This window comes from Diabrotica virgifera, chromosome 6 (genome assembly GCF_917563875.1).
Source record: "Diabrotica virgifera virgifera chromosome 6, PGI_DIABVI_V3a".
Lineage (NCBI taxonomy): Eukaryota > Metazoa > Arthropoda > Insecta > Coleoptera > Chrysomelidae > Diabrotica > Diabrotica virgifera.
In genome coordinates this window covers 245,643,391-245,664,434 of record NC_065448.1, presented here as the reverse complement: position 1 = coordinate 245,664,434, position 21,044 = coordinate 245,643,391, and the positions used below count along the sequence as shown (strand labels likewise).

The following is a 21,044-nucleotide window of genomic DNA, read 5'->3' as shown; positions in this document are numbered from 1 at the left end:
TAATAATTACATTTGCATCAGAAAGAAGACCCCATACAGATACAGCCACAATACTAATACCAGGAGATTAGGAGGACATTAGAAGAAAATGTAACGTAGAGTGTATAAAGGAATAGACACTAAATAGAAAAAGGGAATGGAATTATTACATAGAAGCATGGGGGAGATTCGTTTGGTCTAAATAGCAAGAGATACTTAATCAAAAATTGTAAGCAGAATTACTTATAAAAAGGAAAAAGAAAAGAAGAATAATTTTTTTTACAACCTCCAATGTTTTATTAATTTATTTTATTTGTTGCCAAAACCCAAAACGCGATTTTCGTTTTCAACATGTTTTGTTCAGATATTTTGGTTAAAATATACGTTATTGTACATTCCTTTACAAATTTACTAATTTGAAATTGTTATTTATTAGTTGGTTGAGATTTCAGTAAATCTCGAGTCAATACTAACTTTACCACTATTTAAAAACCGTTATGATAAATACCTTACTGTTTAGAAATATAAACTGCACTTGAACTAACGTAAGGACCATTCGAGTAACAGGAGTTAGAGCTTGAAGGATATTTGAATTGCATTCAGGATTATTCTTGAGCTCAAAATATCGGCCAAATTCTAAACCTGAGTAGACCATACTTCCAATACCGAACGCTGAAACAAATAAATATAGGTATACTGTATTAATTTCACTAAAACTTTTTTCCATTTACAACAGCTTGATATAAACTTGTGTGTTGTATAAAATGAAACGCAAATAATTTTGTTTTTATCATATAAACAATAAAATTATCGAAATTTAGACGAATATTTAGTTATAGACTAATGTGAACTAATATTTTATAAGATCAATTTCATAAAAAAAAGTCACTAGAGTACAAAAAGAAAAAATAAAGAATATGATTGTTCTGCACTTTTTTAAACGCTTTTCTTTACTTCAATAGTTTGCATCAAATTTTTAGACGTTAATTTGACTGCCTTTTCTTCAATGCAAATGAATGAAAATTTGCAGACATACCTATGCATTCGCGGGAACAATACACAAATAATCAATAAAAATATTTTTTTATGTTTATTAATTGTTTAAATAAAAAAAAAACGATTTTAATGGAAAATGCTTAAATTCTCTTGTTTTTTACAATGTAGAAACTAGAAACTTTTACGGATTGTATCTGTACAATCTTGTATCTTTTACGGATATGAACTATACATAATTTCACTTTTTACATTAATTGTTTACGTTATGCTTCATAAATAAACAATAAAGTTTCAAATTTTGAACGCTCATATATTTGTTTATATGTAAATCGGCGTTTATTTGTGTCAAATTTCAATACGATACGAAACAAAACTTCAACCAAAACTCGAAGTCAACAAATTCGTGTCTTTATCGTAGTCTTAAAAAAATCACCGGTAGAGACGTTTTGTGCTACAATTTAGAATTCGTTTTGTCGTATTAATTAATTAAACGCTTTTCTTTAGTTCAATCATTCGGGTCAAATCTTTGGACGTTAATTTGACTGACTTTTCTTCAATGAAAATGACTAAAAATTTGCAGTTATATGCATTCCAGGGAACAATAAACGAATAGTCAATAATTTTTTTCTGTTTATTAATTGTTTAAATAAAAAAAAACGATTTTAACGGAAAATGTTTAAATTCTCTTGTTTTTTACAATAAAGAAACTTGAAACTTTTACAGATTGTAGTTAATTTTATGAACTATACATAATTTCACTTTTTACGGTAATTGTTTACGTTATTATGCTTCATAAATAAACAATAAAGTTTCAAATTTTTTGCCGATTCCGACTACTTTTCATGTTTGTACATCATATGTGTTATACATATTTTAATAAACATGACAATATATTTTAATGTTTGAAAAGTGTAAGACTAAAAATAAAAAATAAAAAAATATGAAAAAAATTTTTTTAAGAAACGCTTTTTTTAGTCAAGAATTAACTATTTAAGATAAAAATTAAACATATTATAAAAAAATTAACCAAAAAGCAAAAAATAAAAAAAATTGAAAAAATCTAACACATTCGTTAAAGAAAAGCGTGGTGCGAAAACCGTTTATTCGATGAAGACGCGCCACGCTTTTCTTTGACGAATGTGTTAGATTTTTTCAATTTTTATTTTTTATTTTTACTTTTTGGTTGATTTTTTATAATATGTTTAATTTTAGTCACTCGTAACTAAAGAAAAGCGTTTCTTAAAAATATTTTTTTCATATTTTTTTTTATTATTTTTTAAAATATACTTTTTCCTGAATAATTTGAAATATACTTCTTTAATTCGACCTCATTATCGTATTAAGAGCCATCGTATATCTACGTATTGTAAATACATATTATCACGGCAAATTTTATGCTTAGAAGTCGTAATCCCGATAATAAAGTATGAGATTATCTCAGCTAAGTTAACGGGCTCAAAATCATTTCTGGTATTATTCCAAACCGTATCGATTGCCGGCTCAATGGCTGAATGTACCCACTAGAGAGCTGAGCTGCAACAGAATACTGCGTGATCGTTTATTTTTATTCTCGCCATTTTTCAAGAAAGGCACGTAATTGCTAGTTTCAAATCCACAGACACGTAAGATTTTGAAGATAGATTTCTTAAAATCTATATGGTAATGAGAAATTAAAAGATTATTTAATAGCAATTTAATATAGATTAATTAAAATAAAATGGATTTCAAGTTGAAAAAGTATACAAAATTACATATTTGGTAACTGTCATCAACGCCGGACTTACCACTAGGCCGACTAGGCCGCGGCCTAGGGCCGCAAGCAAAAGGGGGCCGCAGCGTTTTCTAAAAAAAGAAACTTTTTTGGTAAAAAAACTGCATTTTCATTTTCCAAAATTAATTAACATTTACCGCTACTGGAAATCGAGTACATTACTTTTGTATCTAAACAATACAATCTAATTAAAACAACCAATGTTCATATCAAAAATGTTTGTATTTTTAATATTTTTATTTTTGAGTACCGTAGTATATTACAATTACAGTTCATAGTATTTTGCTTGTTCTTTTACTGATAATGTCTTTTCAACTTATAATGTCAATATTTTTACAAATAACTGCTGTTTGCTAACTTTTTGAATTAGGTATATATATTTTCTATAAATATAGAAATTGTTGTTGAAGCTGTTTTGGAATTTTAGCCAAATTTGTAAACCAAGAATATTCAATTAGTGAATACAACTTTTCAGCCTATTTATGTACCGTATTCAAATAGAACATTAGTGACATTTCTCTTCATTTATGTTATGCTTTGTATGTTGTATCAATTTGAAAAAGTAAAATTAAAATAATCGTTATGTATTAATATGATCGTCTAAGTTCCGAGTATAGGTTGATCTGTACATATGTGCTTGCCGGATGAAACATTTTTTTATTAAATTTCATACATAGACAAATATTTCTAGCATGGGTTGCCTTCAAAATCGTGTCATAGCTATCCTTAAGGGGGCCGTAGGGGTTGAGATCAATATTTCAAGTACATTTTTTTAAAAGTATGGTAGAAAAAATTTAAGGAAAAATATTGAAAAATAAGCCAACGGTGGCAAATTTTTGAAGACACCTCGAAATATAATGAATTTTGCGGTGGGCATCAGAACTCATCATTGGATCATGGTTAATGAAAAATTTAAACAGATTTTATTAGCTTCGAGTTTTTCGAGGTAACCCTCTACTAAAGTTTTTTTTAGTTTTATCGACTTTTGAGTTTTTGATATAACTCAGAAGTCAAAACAACGATTTTTTGCAAAAAGTGCGAAAAACAATATATTTATTATTGTTAAACAAAAAATAAGCATAAAACAAAAAACATCTCGACAGCGTTACCTCAAGTAATGTCTAAAGAGAATATAATATACAAAATTCCAGGTGGGTCCCTCAAGTATATAGTTTTTGAGTTACAATATCTAGAGCCTTTGAAAAAAGCAGTTTTGAGGAAAAAGCGTTTAAAGTATTGTCAACTTTTATTTTCAATTTCTTTTTTGTCTCTTAAATCATAAAATGATGCACACCGAAATATCTTTTTGAATCCCGGAGTAATTTACAAAAGAAAATGAGAACAGCTGTTGACCGTTGTTCATTACGTTCAAGCGTGCTGACGTGAACCTGCTACAAAGCGAGTCGAAGAAAGGGATATTCAACACTATCTCCCTACCTCCCTACCTTCAACTCGCTTTGCAGCAACTTCTCCCCAGCGCGCTTGAGCGTAGTGAGAAACGGTTAACAGCTGTTCTGATTTTCTTTTGTAAATTACCCCGCGATTCAAAAATATATTCCGGTGTGCATCACTTTACGATTTGACAGACAAAAAAGAAATTGAAAATAAAAGTTGATAATACTTTAAATGCGTTTTTGGCTGTAGACCTTGTAGACATTGTAACTCAAAAAATACTTGACCAACTCACCTGGAATTTTGTACATATTTTCTTTAGATATTCCTTAAGGTAATACTGTCGAGATATTTTTTGTTTTATGCTTATTTTTTTATTAACAATAATAAATATGTTGATTTTCACCCTTTTTTGCAAAAAAAAATCGTTATTTTGACTTCTGGGTGATAGCAAATTTTTTATTTACCATAATCCAACTATGAGTTCTGATATCCACCGCAAAATTCATTGTTTGTTGAGGTGTCTTTAAAAATTTGCCACCGTTGGCTTTTTTTTCAATATTTTTCCTTAAATTCTTTCTTGAATAATCTATGAACTGTACTGAATATGCCTATTTAATTTAAAAATAAAATTAATCTACCATATATTCAAGAAAAAGTGCTTGAAATATTGATGTCAACCCCTACGGCCCCCCTTAAGGATAGCTATGACACGATTTTGATAGGCAACCCATGCTAGAAATATTTGTCTATGTATGAAATTTAATAAAAAAAATGTTTCATCCGTCAAGCAGATGGGTACAGATCGACCTATGTATATTCGGATCCCGTACTATGAAACGTGCCTTATGCTTTAATTACATAATCGTAAAGTTATCGGGGACCGCTCCACAGACAGGTATTTGGCCCTAAAAGTTGGACAAAATCCATTTTATTTGTTTTAGTTAGACACGTTTTTATATTATTCCTCGAAATACAACGGTATCCCCTCCTAACAATAGCGCGCACCCGATACGCTATAGTGTTTCCCCCGCTCCGTGCAGTCAGTCAAAAGTTACTGTTCACTTGACTTAGTCGTGTAATTATTCGATAATCGCAAATTTCGTTGTTCTCAAATATTAAATTTATGCTGAAAAAGTGAATTTCCTGTGAGTTTCTGCTATGGATTGTACACAATCAGGTATGTACTTAATACTTTATTTAGTTTTGTTATCAAAAGAAAGATTTTTCGTACTTTTAGCTCCATTAGGTAACTAACCCTAAAAAAATACTATAAAATACGCATTTTAAAAAGTCATTAAGCGTTTTAAAGTATTTCTGAGCATTTCTAAGTAAAAATTTATGTGGTTTGTCTTAGAGTAGACTCTGTAGTATTCTAAAATGCTTAGATCAGCCACCCCAACCCACCCCTCTATTTTTGGCAATAATTTTTTTGTATGGACTAAAAAAACCACGTGTTCTGTTTATTTATGAAAATCTGTTTATCTTGTTTCCAGGGTCTTCTGGGGTGCGAGTATTAACTAGAAACGATTTATTAACTATAATGGAACGCTCCAATGCGTCAACTTTCAACAAAAAGTTGGAATTTATGGAGTTGGAACTTCTGCATCAATACTCTGAAGGTGACCCAAACATTGCGGATGCAAAGCACAAGCTGTCGATCATACGTCACCAGTTCAAGCAGAAGTGGTCAGCTGCTCGCAATACCAATGCCAGATTCCTGGAAATGAATAAAGAATGGCTCAAGGGTACAATATCCCTACCAAAATCAGGTACCTATTCACGTGAGACTTTCTTTTTTAAAATAGAAAATCTAAGGTTTCGTTTTGATTTAAATTGGTCTCCTGCCATCCTCCGATAGTACTATTTCTAGGTCTACCCGTTGTCAAGGAGGCTCTAAAGAAGAGAAATTGACACCAACACGTCCGTAGTTTCTCGGTATAAAATAAAATATTTATACCGCAGTATGGTTAGAATGTCCTCTAACGGGGAATAAGTGAAATGAATAATTGAATAAGTCGACATTCATTTCACTTTCTTTTTTAGTTCGATTATATTTCATGGAATTTTATCAGTTACTAATAAATGTTTATCTTTTGTTACAGGACTAAGTATAGGTAGACCTCAAAAGTCGTTCTCAGAATTATGTGAAAGGAGTAAAAGGCGAAAAACTCAAGAGCTTCGAACGTCTGACTTACCTGAGCTGGCATACGCAACACAAATGAAATTGCGAGAAACTGGCGAAGTCGAAGCATCAAAAATCGTAAAGGTCCTTACCAGAAGTCCTCAGAAAGCAAAAAAATATGCAGCAGCAATAAAAGAAAAGACAGCTGAACAAGAAAAAGAAATTTCGACCAAATTGACACACCTTCGTTCCCTGTTTATGTTTGTTGAGGCGGGACTTACCCAGGCCCAGTATGAAGTGGTTCGAGACACGAATCCAGGCTTTTACCCGTGCTATTCGATTCTAAAGAAGTTGAAGAAAGAATGCTACCCCGAAATCTACAGCATAACTGAAACCTGTGCCGAAGTAAGGGTACAAAGCTTAATGGATCACACAATCAAGCGGTTATTATTGCATCTTGGTGAGGGCGTCCTGGAGCAACTGACTGAATCTGAAAAGCAGTCCTTTGTGCTTATCAGCAAATGGAGTTGTGACGGATCTCAACAGACTCAGTATAAAATGAAATTTGAAAATGAGACTGATTCCGACTCAAACATTTTTCAAAGCTCTGTCGTTCCCCTCCAACTAGTCTATGGAAACGAAAAAAGAATTATATGGCAAAATCCAACTCCATCATCACCACGGCATTGCAGACCAATACGGATACGATTTGTGAAAGAAAACACTGACGTGACCAATGAGGAGATCGGATACGTTGAAAATCAAATAAACGAACTGAGGAAGACCAAGATCGACAACATATCCGTCAAACACAAAATAGTTTTTACCATGGTGGACGGCAAGGTATGTAACGCAGCAACACATACCAAGTCAACCATGAGATGTTACATATGTGGCGCCACATCCACTGATTTCAACGACCTTACAAAAGAAAGGCCCTGCAATACGGAAAACATGCGATTTGGTCTGTCTTTGCTGCACGCTCGAATAAGATTTTTCGAGAGTATTCTGCATGTAGCTTATAAATTACCGGTCATGAAGTGGAGGGCTCGCCTGACTGCCGAAGAAAAGAAATTAGTGGAGACACGAAAAAAAGAAATCCAAACCAAGTTTCGTGAAGAACTAGGATTACTAGTGGATATTCCAAAGGCTAACTTTGGAAACACAAATGATGGCAATACCAGCAGACGATTTTTCGAAGAATACGAAAAATCTGCTGAAATAACTGGGATTGACCAGAATTTAATCTACCGATTAAAAATCATTCTAGACACAATGTGCTGCGGGATAAAAATTAATACAAAAAAATTCGAAATTTATTGCAAAGAAACTGCTGAATTGTACGTTTTTTTGTACAATTTTTACCCAATGTCGCCCACGTTACATAAGGTGTTGCGTCATGGGGCAGCTGTGATAAAGGAGGCAATTCTGCCAATCGGGCAACTCTCTGAGGAAGCTGCAGAAGCCCGCAATAAGCACATTCGCGCCTTTCGGCTAAACTACTCCCGAAAATTTTCGAGAGTAGCCTGCAACACAGACGTTTTCAATAGGTTGTTATTGACATCCGATCCCTTGCTGACTGGAATGAGGAACGCTAGACATAAAAGAAAGAGGACCCCTCTTTCAGCGGATACCATCAATCTTTTGGAGGAAAACGATATTTGCAATATTAGTCTTGAAAATGATTCTGAAGATGATGTTAATTAGAAATAAAATCTGTTAAGAATATTTGCATTTTTTTTTTTTAGTCTATTATAACTAAAAGTAGAACAAAATACTTTAATAATACTATAAAACGCCAAAAATCTTTTTGTCCGACATTTAGGGCAAAATACCTCTCTCGGGGTAATTTGGCCTAGGGCCGCAAGTAGCGTAAATCCGGCACTGACTGTCATAACGGAACAACTAGATCCAGACATAGAAATGAAACGCAAAAGAGCAATGACTAAAACTAGGTACTTTTATGAAAATAAAGTCATTTCTTTTTAATAATCATTTCAATTTAGAACTAAGACAAAGAATGGTTCAGTGTTATGTTTGGTCGGTACTTTTGTATAGTACAGAAGTGTGGACGCTAAAAGTATCGATCATGAGCAGAATTGAAGCATTGCAAATGTGAATTCATAGACTGATGCTCAAGGTATCTTGGACAGCAAGAAAAACTAATGAGTAAGTACGGAGAAGGGTCAACAAAGACCTCTCTCTTCAATCCTGACCCCCTTAGGCGGATGCCTCACTGCAGGATGCTAGATGGTCGCTTGGAGGGTGGATTTTAAAGGTGGATGGTGGAGGGGCGCTGCATTCTGAAATCAGTATTCAAGTGACTGCTGAGGAATCGTTTGTTTCATTTGTTACGTTAAATTTGGTTTGTTTTTTAGCATATATCGTCCTATTAGAGGTAAAACTCAATAACTACACTTTTCAGAAAGTGGAGAAAAATCAAGTTAAAGGATGCTTAAAGGTACACATTGTTTTTTAAATTCACCTGACTTAACTATTGGATTTTTTTAATGCAACTGCAAAGAATAAATAAAACAGATATTTTAAGCCATTTTTCGTCACATAGTGGGTCTGCTGGGTCCCAAATTGCCCTTCTTTTATACACAGCACTTATTACGCTTTCCTCCATAGTCAGGCTACCCGGTGTTAAGTTGGTAGATTGCCATGATACGTTGCAGGGTTGGTATGTCGAGTTGAAACACTGACTCTAACTTATAACATTATTTATGATTTACAACATCAATCAACATAAGGTGTAACGATGTGATGCCTCGGCGGGCAATGAGCTGCTGTTACCGGAGGGGACTGATGGAGTGTCCGTGTTTGCGCATTCCTTCTTCACGGCACCGCTGGAGGAAACCGAAGGAGAGGGCATCGAGAGCATATTTAAGGTGAGCTAGGAGAATGAGAAAATCAGTCATGGTTCGTGTATTGAACTTACTATGGCTCAACAGCTGATGCCTCGCGTATTGAACGAGCTTCAGCTGGCCTGGCAAAGATGCGCCGTTTGTGAGGCGGAACTATGCCTAGGTAGACGCCACCGTAGTGACGTGGAGTCTTGCCACAATCGTTATCGCAGTAGGCGGTAGTAGCGAGGAACGAGTGACTGCATTGAAGTGAAATGCCGTCTCCAGGCTACGTTGTTTTAACGTAGCGAGATTATTATTGTATATATTGATTATCGTATTATTTCGATGTTGCTATTATGATCGGATAACTATAATAAAGTTTAATATTGTTTTTCCTTTGCAGAAGATGGAATTATATTTTATTTTATTTGTTTTAAACTGTATATAATTACCTTTAATATATTTGCTTTATTTTTAAATTGTGTTTTACTGAGTCTGTCGTCCTTAAAACAACTACCCGTTACAAAATGGCGCCCGAGCAAAATAAAAGCTACGCAGTTTGTAACTACCCGTTACAAATTGGCACCCGAGCAATAATTAGAACCATACAAAGACACAGACTCAGTACCAGGTCCACGTCGTGGATAAATAAATAGAACCCGTTCAAAGATGATTAAGCTTCTTTGTTTTCAGATTCTTAAGGAACCGAAACCGAGAAGGAACCGAAAATAAACGTCGCCGATGCAACGAGCAGGAAGAGTTGCGACCGTTCGCTGTAGAAAAACCTTGGCATACTGTCCCAATGGAGTTGAGGGGATCACGCCCAAGATCTACAGAAGGAAGCACCTTCTAGCCAGTCATCCGAGACCAATTTACGAATCACCGAAAAATACGACATTGTTGATGGAACCGTCAAAGATGAAACCAGCAAGAAAAATGTGACCATCTGCTGTAGAAAAACCTTCATAAGCTGTCCCAATGGATTTGAGGGGACCACGAGCAAGATCTACAGAAGGAAACATCCTCTTGACAATCATCCCAGACCAGTTTGTGAAAGAAAATCGACAGAAAGTACATGCCTTAAGGGTAAACCGTCGCAGATGCAGCCAGCAGGAAGAATGTGACCATTTGCTGTAGAAAAGCCTTGGTACACTGTCCCAATGGATATGAGGGGACCACGACCAAGATCTACAGAGGGAAGCATCTTCTTGACAGCCATCCAGGACCAGTTTACGAAGTAAGGAAGAACCGACCAAGACCACACCGATGATGAGTCCAAGCCGTGTTGCACACACGGCACAAAAAAAATGTATGCTACATTTTTTTTGTTTTCCAAAGAGAAGGGGGTGTAACGATGTGATGCCTCGGCGGGCAATGAGCTGCTGTTACCGGAGGGGACTGATGGAGTGTCCGTGTTTGCGCATTCCTTCTTCACGGCACCGCTGGAGGAAACCGAAGGAGAGGGCATCGAGAGCATATTTAAGGTGAGCTAGGAGAATGAGAAAATCAGTCATGGTTCGTGTATTGAACTTACTATGGCTCAACAGCTGATGCCTCGCGTATTGAACGAGCTTCAGCTGGCCTGGCAAAGATGCGCCGTTTGTGAGGCGGAACTATGCCTAGGTAGACGCCACCGTAGTGACGTGGAGTCTTGCCACAATCGTTATCGCAGTAGGCGGTAGTAGCGAGGAACGAGTGACTGCATTGAAGTGAAATGCCGTCTCCAGGCTACGTTGTTTTAACGTAGCGAGATTATTATTGTATATATTGATTATCGTATTATTTCGATGTTGCTATTATGATCGGATAACTATAATAAAGTTTAATATTGTTTTTCCTTTGCAGAAGATGGAATTATATTTTATTTTATTTGTTTTAAACTGTATATAATTACCTTTAATATATTTGCTTTATTTTTAAATTGTGTTTTACTGAGTCTGTCGTCCTTAAAACAACTACCCGTTACAAAGGTTACTAAGATGTTGTTTCGCGGGGTAGTCCTTCAGGACACCCTTCTCGCATGACTGCTAACTAGGATAGTAACGATCTTAATCTTAATATGAATAATAACAATACTATATTGCCAATGTTAATCCCTCTGTGGGCTATTTATATCTTCTTATAATTCGGACTTTGAAAAGTAAACGATACGTGAGTCTCTGCGAGGTTACACAAACAAACTCCGTCAATCAACCTTCGTTTTGTTTGCTATGTAGAAGCAACATTTTTGTAACAACCTAATTACTTAAATTATATACATTTTTTAGATACACATTATATGAGATGTCGTTTCTGGCGGGGTGAGCTGGAGGAACTGCCCCAGCTATATGCGGGCCATGGATGCGACTCAATTAAACCTACGTCTGTCGTCGACAAACCCTACAAAATCGAAACAAGACAACATAGGGAGTTAAACGTGGCAAATGCATATTGCATCTACACCGATGGCTCCAAAACGGAAGAAGGCTCAGGATGTGGAATATACTGCAGATCATTGAACCTTAGTATAAAATGGGGCATGGGCAAAAATACCAGCGTAGTTCAGAGTGAACTGGCTGGTATCTCCATAGCCGCAAAAGAGATAATCGGGAAAGGTATAGCCGGCAAAACTGTAATAATCTGCACAGACAGCAGACAAGCGCTACTAACCCTGATCAGACCACGTGTCATATCAGGGCTAGTAATGGAGTGTCATGAATCGCTAGCCCAAGCTTCGGATGGTAACAACATCATCCTGAGGTGGGTTAAAGGACACAGCAGAAATAAAGGCAATCGCATTGCTGACCAGCTGGCTAGAAGGGCAGCAGGCCTAAGACTCTTAGGACCTTGTGATCTTTTTGGCTTGTCGATTGCAACAATCGCGGAAACTGTCAAATGTCACTCCCACACGCAAACCGTAAGAAGATGGGAAGAAGGGCCAGGATGTAGACTTGCCAAGGTAACACTAAGGAACCTTGGGAAGTCAGCATCAGAAAAGTACTTGAGAATGACCAGGAAAAACCTACGCTTGACAGTTGGTTTTTTAACTGGCCATTGTCAACTAAGAAAACACCTCCACACACTGGGGCTAGTAGACTCATCTCTATGCAGGAGGTGTAAACGAGATGACGAAACTGTCGGGCATGTCCTATGTGAATGTCCGGAGTTATCGTCAATGCGAGAGTATGCGTTCGGCGAGCCTTGGCCTACACCTGCCGATATAGGGGAGATGTCACCAGGTGATTTGTCCACCTTCCTGGAAATGGCAGGATGGATAATGAACTAAGGACGACAACCCCCTGGGAAATACACAATGGGTCAATTGTGGCCTAAGTGCTGTGGGACTTGACTCACACTCCCTACTCTACAGACAGATAGGGATACACATTATATTATACAGTAAGGGTTTTTTCCTTTACTGTACACCGGATGGAATAATGGGTGGATAGACGCCTGGCGAAACACCGGAAGGTTAGATGGTAGTGGGAAGCCACTGCGGCTACCGTCGTTTTGTAATTCCTGGTATAAGTAGCTGGATGGTCGACAGGTAGGTTTCTACCATCCACCATCCTACCAAACTTCCTGCAGTGCGGCATCGGCCTTAGGGAGTGTAGTGGTTGACGTGATGTCGTGTATTGTCCGTCTCCAAAAATCTCTATCTCTGTTCATCTCTTGTAACTCATATATAAGTATTTTGCATATTCCTGTAATTTGATCGATCCATCTTGTTGAGGATCTTCCTCGTGATCTTTGGCCTTCCACCTTTCCTTGTATAACGAGTCTTTCCATGTTTTCTGTGTTTGCTCTCATAACATGTCCAAAGTATTTTAATTGTTGGAGATAGGCTTTACTGGAGAGTCGTTGACTAACTTTTATCTCTCTTAATACTGTGCTTAAGTTATTTGTCATATACGGTCGGTCCAAGGAATTCGTAACATTCATCTTCAACAAAACGTCAACAGAGATAGAGAACTGCTTAAGATTGTTAAACACCGAAAAATGTCTTATCTGTAGTATGGAATACTATAACTGATCCTTAAAGGCAAAGTGGAGGGCCGTGTGAGTGTAAGAAGAAAACAAGTTTCTTGGTTAAAAAAACATTTGAGAATAAACTCAGATATCAAATGCAGAACAATTATTCCATACGCTTAGTTCACAGTCGAACAACTAATAGAAAAAAAAATGGCCAAAAATAGATCCGTCCATCTGGCTTCTGTAGATCTTAAGAAGGCCTATTACTCGATAATTAGAACCAAGCTATGGGATGCAATGGAAGACATCTAAGTTCGGTGAATATTAATCAACGCAATAAAAGCACTCTATAAGAATAACACAGTAGTTATCAAAACCGGCAATAGAATATGCAGTTCATTTAAGACAACAAAGGGACTGCTACAGAGCTGCTCCACATTCCCTACCTTCTTCAAAATATTCCTGGAAAAAACCCTGAAACCATGGAAAAGCAAGTGGGAAGGAATGGGCACACCAGTAAGGAACAGATAACTATATAGGGGAGATCGGGTACAATTGTAACGAGGTACAAATGTAACATTGCTTCTAAACATCTTGTTTCTGGTCGACTAGAGCTGGAAACGCTGCATGTGAGAAAGTATAATTTAGTGGCGTAATGTTGACCGTAGTTTGGCGATGTTAAGTGAGGGGTTACGTTGTTAGACGAAAATATTGGCTTTTACGATTGGGGAGTAAATTTAATTAAAGTTTGTATTTTTTGGATAATCGCTCTAGTTTTAGAGTTATTGTTTAGAAAGGGTGGCATAAGAATTGAGTCATATTATACATTTATCAATATATTTATTAGATTGAAATTAGATTACAAAAAGCCACTGCGTATCGGCTAGGAAAAATATTCCGATTCGGATTTTTTGCACAGTCTTACTCAAAAAGGACCCCTTTTAACAAATTTGCCTGTTTCCAGGACCAAAAGTGGGTCAAAAATTTTTTAAAAGTTTTTTTTTTGTTTTTTTCCTAAAATTATTTTTTTTGCATGGAACAAAGTTTTTTTAGGTTTTTTGGATCATTCCAAACAGAAAAGGTCTTCAGTGACATTTCTCTAAAGTTGATAGTTTTTGACATATAAGCGATTAAAAATTGAAAAATTGCGAAATTGGCCATTTTCAACCCTCAAAAACTATGTGAAAAACTAAAAATTTGAATGTTGGCAAGGTAGGTAGATATTCTTTAAACATCGATTGATGAAATTCCGAAGAGTTTTTTGCAATACAATATTCAAAACTCCTTTTTTTTAATTGCTTATCAAGCGTGCGCGACACTATTTTCCACCGACAGTATGGTGCAAATGAAAGGAATAAATTCGTTATTTCGTAAATCAGCGACTTTACGGAAAAATCCCGAAACAGGTCGACTTTTAATTTTAAGTTATGATATTGTGGCATGTATGGTATACTAGTGGCGTCATCGGTCTGGAAGTGATGACGTAATCGATGATTTTTTTAAAGGAGAATAGGGGTCGTGTGCTAGCTCATTTAAAATGTTTTTCAATTCTCTATTCAGTAATATAAACATTTATATAATTATTTATACAGGGTGTCCTTCTACTTCTTTTTGTGTCAAATAACTTAATTTAATAAAAAAAATTTGGACACCCTGTATAAATAATTATGTAAATGTTTACATTACTGAATAGAGAATTGAAGAACCTTTCAAATGAGCTACCACACGACCCCTATTCTCATTTAAAAAAATCATCGATTACGTCATCACACCCAGACGGATACTACGTCACTAGTATACCATATATGCCACAATATCATAACTTACAAATAAAAATCGACCTGTTTCGGGTTTTTCCCTTAAAGTCGCCGGTTTACGAAATAACAAATTTATTCGTTTCATTTTCACCATACTGTATACACAATGAACCATACGTTTCATTTGCACCATACGGTGAAAAATAGTGTCGCGCACGCGTGATTGGAAATTAAAAAACAAAGGAGTTTTGAATACTGTATTGCAAAAAACTGATCGGGATTTCATCAATCGATGTTTAAAGAATATCTACCTACCTTGGCAACATTCAAATTTTAAGTTTTTCACATAGTTTTCAAAGGTTAAAAATGGTCGATTTCGCAATTTTTCAATTTTTATCAGAAGAAGGAAGACAGGCAGACCCCGGAGATCTTTCAGAAGTGAAGTGGACGAAGCAATGGAAATAAGAAATATGCAGGAAAGGGACTGGCAAAACAGAAAGAATTTATTGGAGAGAACGGTTCAGTGAACGAATACACTGAAAACTTTGGAGATCCTTAGACGTCATTCTCTTTGCCTTATCCCTATGCGGGGTTGGCTTCCCTAATTGCATTTCTCCACACAATTCTATCTTGGATCATATCAATATTAATCCCCTTTACCAACATATCCTGCCTTATCGCCTCCCCCCAGGTCTTCTTTGGTCTTCCTCTCCTACTCCTTCCAGGAATCTACACTTCAGCTACTTCGTATTGGGTGATTAACGTCTCGACGTTGAACATGACCAAACCATCTTAACCTATGCTCTCTCATTTTGGCATCACTTGGTGCCACACCTAGGCTTCCCCTAATATACTCATTTTTAATTTTATCCTTTTTTGCCACTCCACTCATCCATCTAAGCATTCTCATTTCCGCCACATGCATTCGTTGTTCCTCTTCCTTTTTCACTGCCCAACATTCAGTTCCGTACATCATAGCTGGACTTATGGCTGTTTTATAGAATTTTCCCTTCAACTTTATTGAAATTTTCCTGTCACACACCACACCACTCGCTTCCTTCCATTTCATCCATCCAGCCCTAATTCTACTGCATGCATCTTCATATATTTCTCCATTACTCTGTAATACCGATCCCAGGTACTTAAAACTATTGCTTTTTACAATCAGGTCACCATCCAAAGATACTATTTTATTTGTAGTAACTCCATCTTTAAATGAGCATTCCAAATACTTTGTCTTTGTCCTACTAAACCTTTTTCCTCGAGAGCTTGTCTCCACTATTCCAGTTTTTGTTCTAAGTCTCTTTCGCTATTTCCTACTAACACGACATCATTAGCATACATTAAGCACCATGGAATGTTGCCCTGTAGTTTCGCTGTTATCTGGTCCAAAACTAATGAGAATAAATACGGACTAAGCACCGAGACTTGGTGCCATCCTACTTTCACATAAAATTTATCAGTCTCTCCCACACCTGTCCTAACACTAGTCGTTATTCCCTCATACATATCCCTCACAATCTTTACATATTCACCAGGGACTCCTTTCTTATTGAGTGCCCACCACATAATCTCTCGAGAAACTCTAACACATGCTTTCTCAAGATCAATGAATACCATATGAGAATTTGTTTCTTTACTCCTGTATTTTTCCATCAACTGCCTTATACTGAAAATTGGATCTGTTGTTGATCTGCCCTGCATAAAGCCAAATTGATTCTCGGATATTTCGGTCTCTGCGCGTATCCGTCTATCAATTACTCTTTCCCATATTTTCATGTAGCAGTTTTATAGCCCTGTAGTTTGTACATTGTTGTATATCTCCCTTGTTTTTGTAAACAGGTATTAATATGCTGCTTCTCCATTCGTCTGGCAGTTGTCAAACTTCCATAATTATATAAAATAAACCTGCTAGCCACCTTGTTCCTGTCTCTCCCAATCTCTTCATACTTCCCCAGGACTATCATCGGGTCCTACCGCTTTTCTTTCTTTATTTTTTGAAGCACTTGAGCCACTTCCTCGTTTGTTATTTTGGTGACCATTGCTGCTACTGTCTCCGTTGACTCCACAGGCTGTCTGTCAAATTATTCATTTAATAAGCTGCCAAAGTACTTTCTCCATCTCTTTTTGACAACCTTTTCGTGGACTAATATTTTATTATTTTCATCTCGGATACATACATAGTGGAAATCCTTAGTATATGATATAAAAAAGGTAGATTTTTAAAATTTTGTTTAAAATTATAATGAAATAATATTTACTCAAAAGTTTATTATATCAAGTAACTTTACGAGTTTTATTAACACAAAAAATGTAAATGAACGTAGCCGTAAGGTTGGTCAAAAACACCGTAACTTTACCGACAATTTTAAATGTAAACAGTTCGGAAAGTCAATCGATAGGGTTTAACTGCGTTCACTACGTTTAATTACTGGATAAATTGCTGGATTATTACACAAGGCTGCTGCGAAATTGCAGTCGAAATGCAGTTATCGCAATTTACTATAATTATTATTGTTTGCCAGAAATGATAATTGTAATTGATTATATAGTACGGTTGATGTGGAACTATACAATTTTTGAAGCTTAATTAACTTTGTAATATGTATTTCGAATTTATTTTAATATTATAGACCAGGCGGTATCTGTCTTAAAATGTCCCCATGTGGGTATCCATGATGTATAAACGTTTTTTGCAAAAATTGCTTTTAAGTATCGCAAGAAATCATAATAGCCCATCTCTTAAGATTGATCTCTAAAATCGAGATGAACAAGCTGAATTTTACTGGAAATGTTGCCCGTACTTTTCTCTAAAATGTAGCAGTTTTCGTAGGGGGGGGGGGGAATATAGATTTACCACGAATCTGTACGCCGTAGAAAAAATGTTTCGAACAACAAATGTACTTACCTGAGCCTAATTCGGCTCAAAAATACTTATTACTATTTGTATAAAATGAACCGTTCTCTCAGAAATGTTTTAAATACAATTTGTATCAGCTCAATATCTTTTGATCAAAAGGTCCTATCAACAAAATCCAAAATGCTTTAAAGCTTTCGTATGGAACTTTTTTATTTTGATGAAAATGAAGTTAATTCTATCAAATAATCTACGTTGCGCTATTTACACCATTTTTTACGATGAATCTTCAAAACTGAATGCCTATGTGCCTGGATGGACTGAAACATGTGAAGACTTATACACGAAGTTTCTCGAAAGTGGTGACCGAGAAATAGCCGATGAGCTTTTACACAACATCGATACAGCTAGACGCCAAAAATGGATAAAGACTGTCGAAAACCTTGACTTCAAAAAAATCAAGCCGGCAGGCATGGTCCTTGTTGCGGAAAATTGGAGGAGCTAACCAGCTGGAATCCAGAGAGTCTAAAATGTCTCCTAACAAGGTTGCCTCCCATATAGTATCTCTATCCAGATCTCCACGAGATCGAACACATACTACCAACGTGAAAAGAGACTTAAGGGCATTAAAACAAATGAACAGAACGAACTCCGAATATTCAGCAAGAATACTTATTTCTGAAATCACACATGCGCTGAAAGAAATGAAATCAGGTAAAGCACCTGGCTTTGATGGTATCCATCCAGAGTTCTTGATACACAGTGGTGCATACACGAAACAGTGGCTTGCAATGTTCTTTAATGATATACTTCAGTCAGGTAACATTCCTTTCTCACTTAAGCGAACAAAGATAATTGCAATTCCGAAACCGGGCAAATCAAACGATAAGCCAGAAAACTACCGCCCCATAGCTCTACTCAGCATGGTATATAAACTATTAGAAAAGCTTCTCCTCAACAGAATTAGTCACAGGATACTAGAAAATGTCCCCATTGAACAAGCTGGCTTCCGCCCTCATCGAAGCTGTACGGACCAAGTGCTGTCATTAGCAACTTTTATAGAAGCTAGTTTTCAAAAGAAACAAAAGACAGCAACAGTATTTATAGATCTAACAGCAGCATATGATACTGTTTGGAGACAGGGATTAATATATAAACTGGCCCGCATTATCCCCTGCAGAAAGATAATTAACCTCATTGACAACATGCTGACCAACAGAGCCTTCCAGGTTATAATGGGAAAGGAGACGAGTAGACAGATGAAACTTAACAATGGTCTTCCACAGGGTTCTGTCCTTGCCCCTTTACTTTTCAGCCTCTATATTGCTGACATGCCTGAAACCGAATCTCGGAAGTTTGGATATGCTGACGACTGGACCCTTGCAACAAGCCACCAATCTTTAGAAACTACAGAAATCACTCTCACGAATGACTTATCCATCCTCAGCGAATACCTTAAGAAATGGAGACTACAGCCAAGTACTACAAAAACTGAAGTATCAGCTTTTCATCTAAACAACAAGTTGGCAAACAGAGAATTGCGAGTGTATTTTAATAACAAGCTGTTAAAACACAATAAATACCCGAAATACCTTGGGGTTACTCTAGACAGAACGCTCACATTCAGAGAACACCTGACGAAAACAGCAGCAAAATTGAAAACACGCAACAATATAATACAGAAACTCTGCGGCACTACATGGGGGTCCACAGCATCAACATTAAGATCCTCTGCTCTTGGCCTGATATATCCGGTGGCAGAATACTGTGCTCCAGTGTAGCTAAATAGCAGGCATACCCACCTGGTCGACACCCAACTAAACCGTACTATGCGTATGATAACAGGCACAATTAAGCCCACCCCTACAATGTGGCTACCTACCCTTAGTAATATAGCACCACCCAACCTACGCCGCAAACATGCATTGGTTAAAGAATATAACAAAATAATGGACAGTCGCCAGCTTCTAGTCCACAACGACATCCCCGATATTCTTGGAAACCGTCTCCGATCCAGGTTACCCCCTCTACAATCTGCTCAAGCGCTGCAGCAATCCAACTTTGACTTAAATACCCGATGGAGAGAAGATTGGGAAAGTAGGACAGATCCGCATTACCATAGTCTACCGGACATCATAGGGAAACCTGGCGAATTTGAACGTCCCCGTAAGATTTGGGCAGCCCTTAATCGAATTCGAACAAACTGTGGAAGATGCGCCGACTCCCTCCACAGATGGGGTAAACTCCCCTCGCCTTCTTGTGACTGCGGCGCTGCAAGACAGACGATCAGTCACATTGTTCAGGACTGCCCACGCAGAGCATACACAGGCGACCCTATAGACTTTGTAATGGCAACCGAAGGGTCAATCGAATATATAAAAAAATTGGACATCTGTTTGTGATGCATTGTATAATGCATAAATATAAATATATTCTGTGATATACTTAAGCCATACGCTAAATAAAAATAAATTCAAAACTGAAAATCCGTAATGTGCGTCACCTTCAAAATGCCGAAAAATTGGTTTATTAGGTTTTTTCTGGGAGTTTGTGTCCATTTTATAGACTTCAAACTAGATCTAATCAAGATTTTCTTTATAGATTATATAAAGTCCGGATTATAAGCATTTTGCTTTTTTTGCTTTTTTTTGTTTTTTTGCTTTATTAGGATTTTTAGTAAAAATGCTTATTTTAAAGATATGTTGCTTATCACTGTTTATTTTACTTCAAATAAACAATAGTGTTATTCTTCAAACTATAGTGTTATTCTTCCTGTCTTAAGAAAAATGATGAAGTATGCAGAGCTAGAAAACTCTAATACTTCAATAAACCATAATAATTTTAATCCTTTAGGCTTAGGAGATAAACGGAAAAATCCATCGTTATACCTGTCCATGTAATAAACTAATATTTGTCTGCAGACAGCTGAAATTTATTATATTGTTGTAAAATACTTTTCATTTTTAATTTGTACCTCACATCTGTAGATGTTGAAAGAACTTTTTCTACGTATAAAAATATGTATACAGATAGAAGACATAGATTTTTACAAGAAAATTTCGAAAAATATATTATTGTTAATTATTTTTATGCTAATGGCCATAAATAAAAAATATATTAATATGTTAATTATTTTTCGATTTTTTTATTATATTATAGTTTAACACTTTTGTAATTTTTTATTTGTTGTTAATTAAAAATAAATGTAATTTAATGTTAATGTCCTTTATTCATAATATTTATATCATTATATCCATGTTTACTTACAGGGTTTTTTTCTTGAACCTTGCTTATTTCATAAAAAAATTGCTTATTTTTGCGACATTTTTTGCTTATATAAGCGCTTATTTTGACCTTTCTGTCATGC

At 36.1% G+C, this 21,044-nt stretch overlaps 1 protein-coding gene across 3 annotated transcripts in view; it reads right to left on the bottom strand.

Annotated features, from left to right (window-relative positions):
• LOC126887482 (proton channel OtopLc-like) overlaps positions 1 to 21,044 on the bottom strand; it is a 105,886-nt gene that overhangs the window by 14,319 nt on the left and 70,523 nt on the right. For all 3 annotated transcript variants that reach the window (XM_050655048.1, XM_050655049.1, XM_050655050.1), the window contains one exon: positions 488 to 651. In XM_050655048.1, the coding sequence (XP_050511005.1) occupies positions 488 to 651 (164 nt within the window). The remainder of the gene's footprint in view (positions 1 to 487; positions 652 to 21,044) is intronic.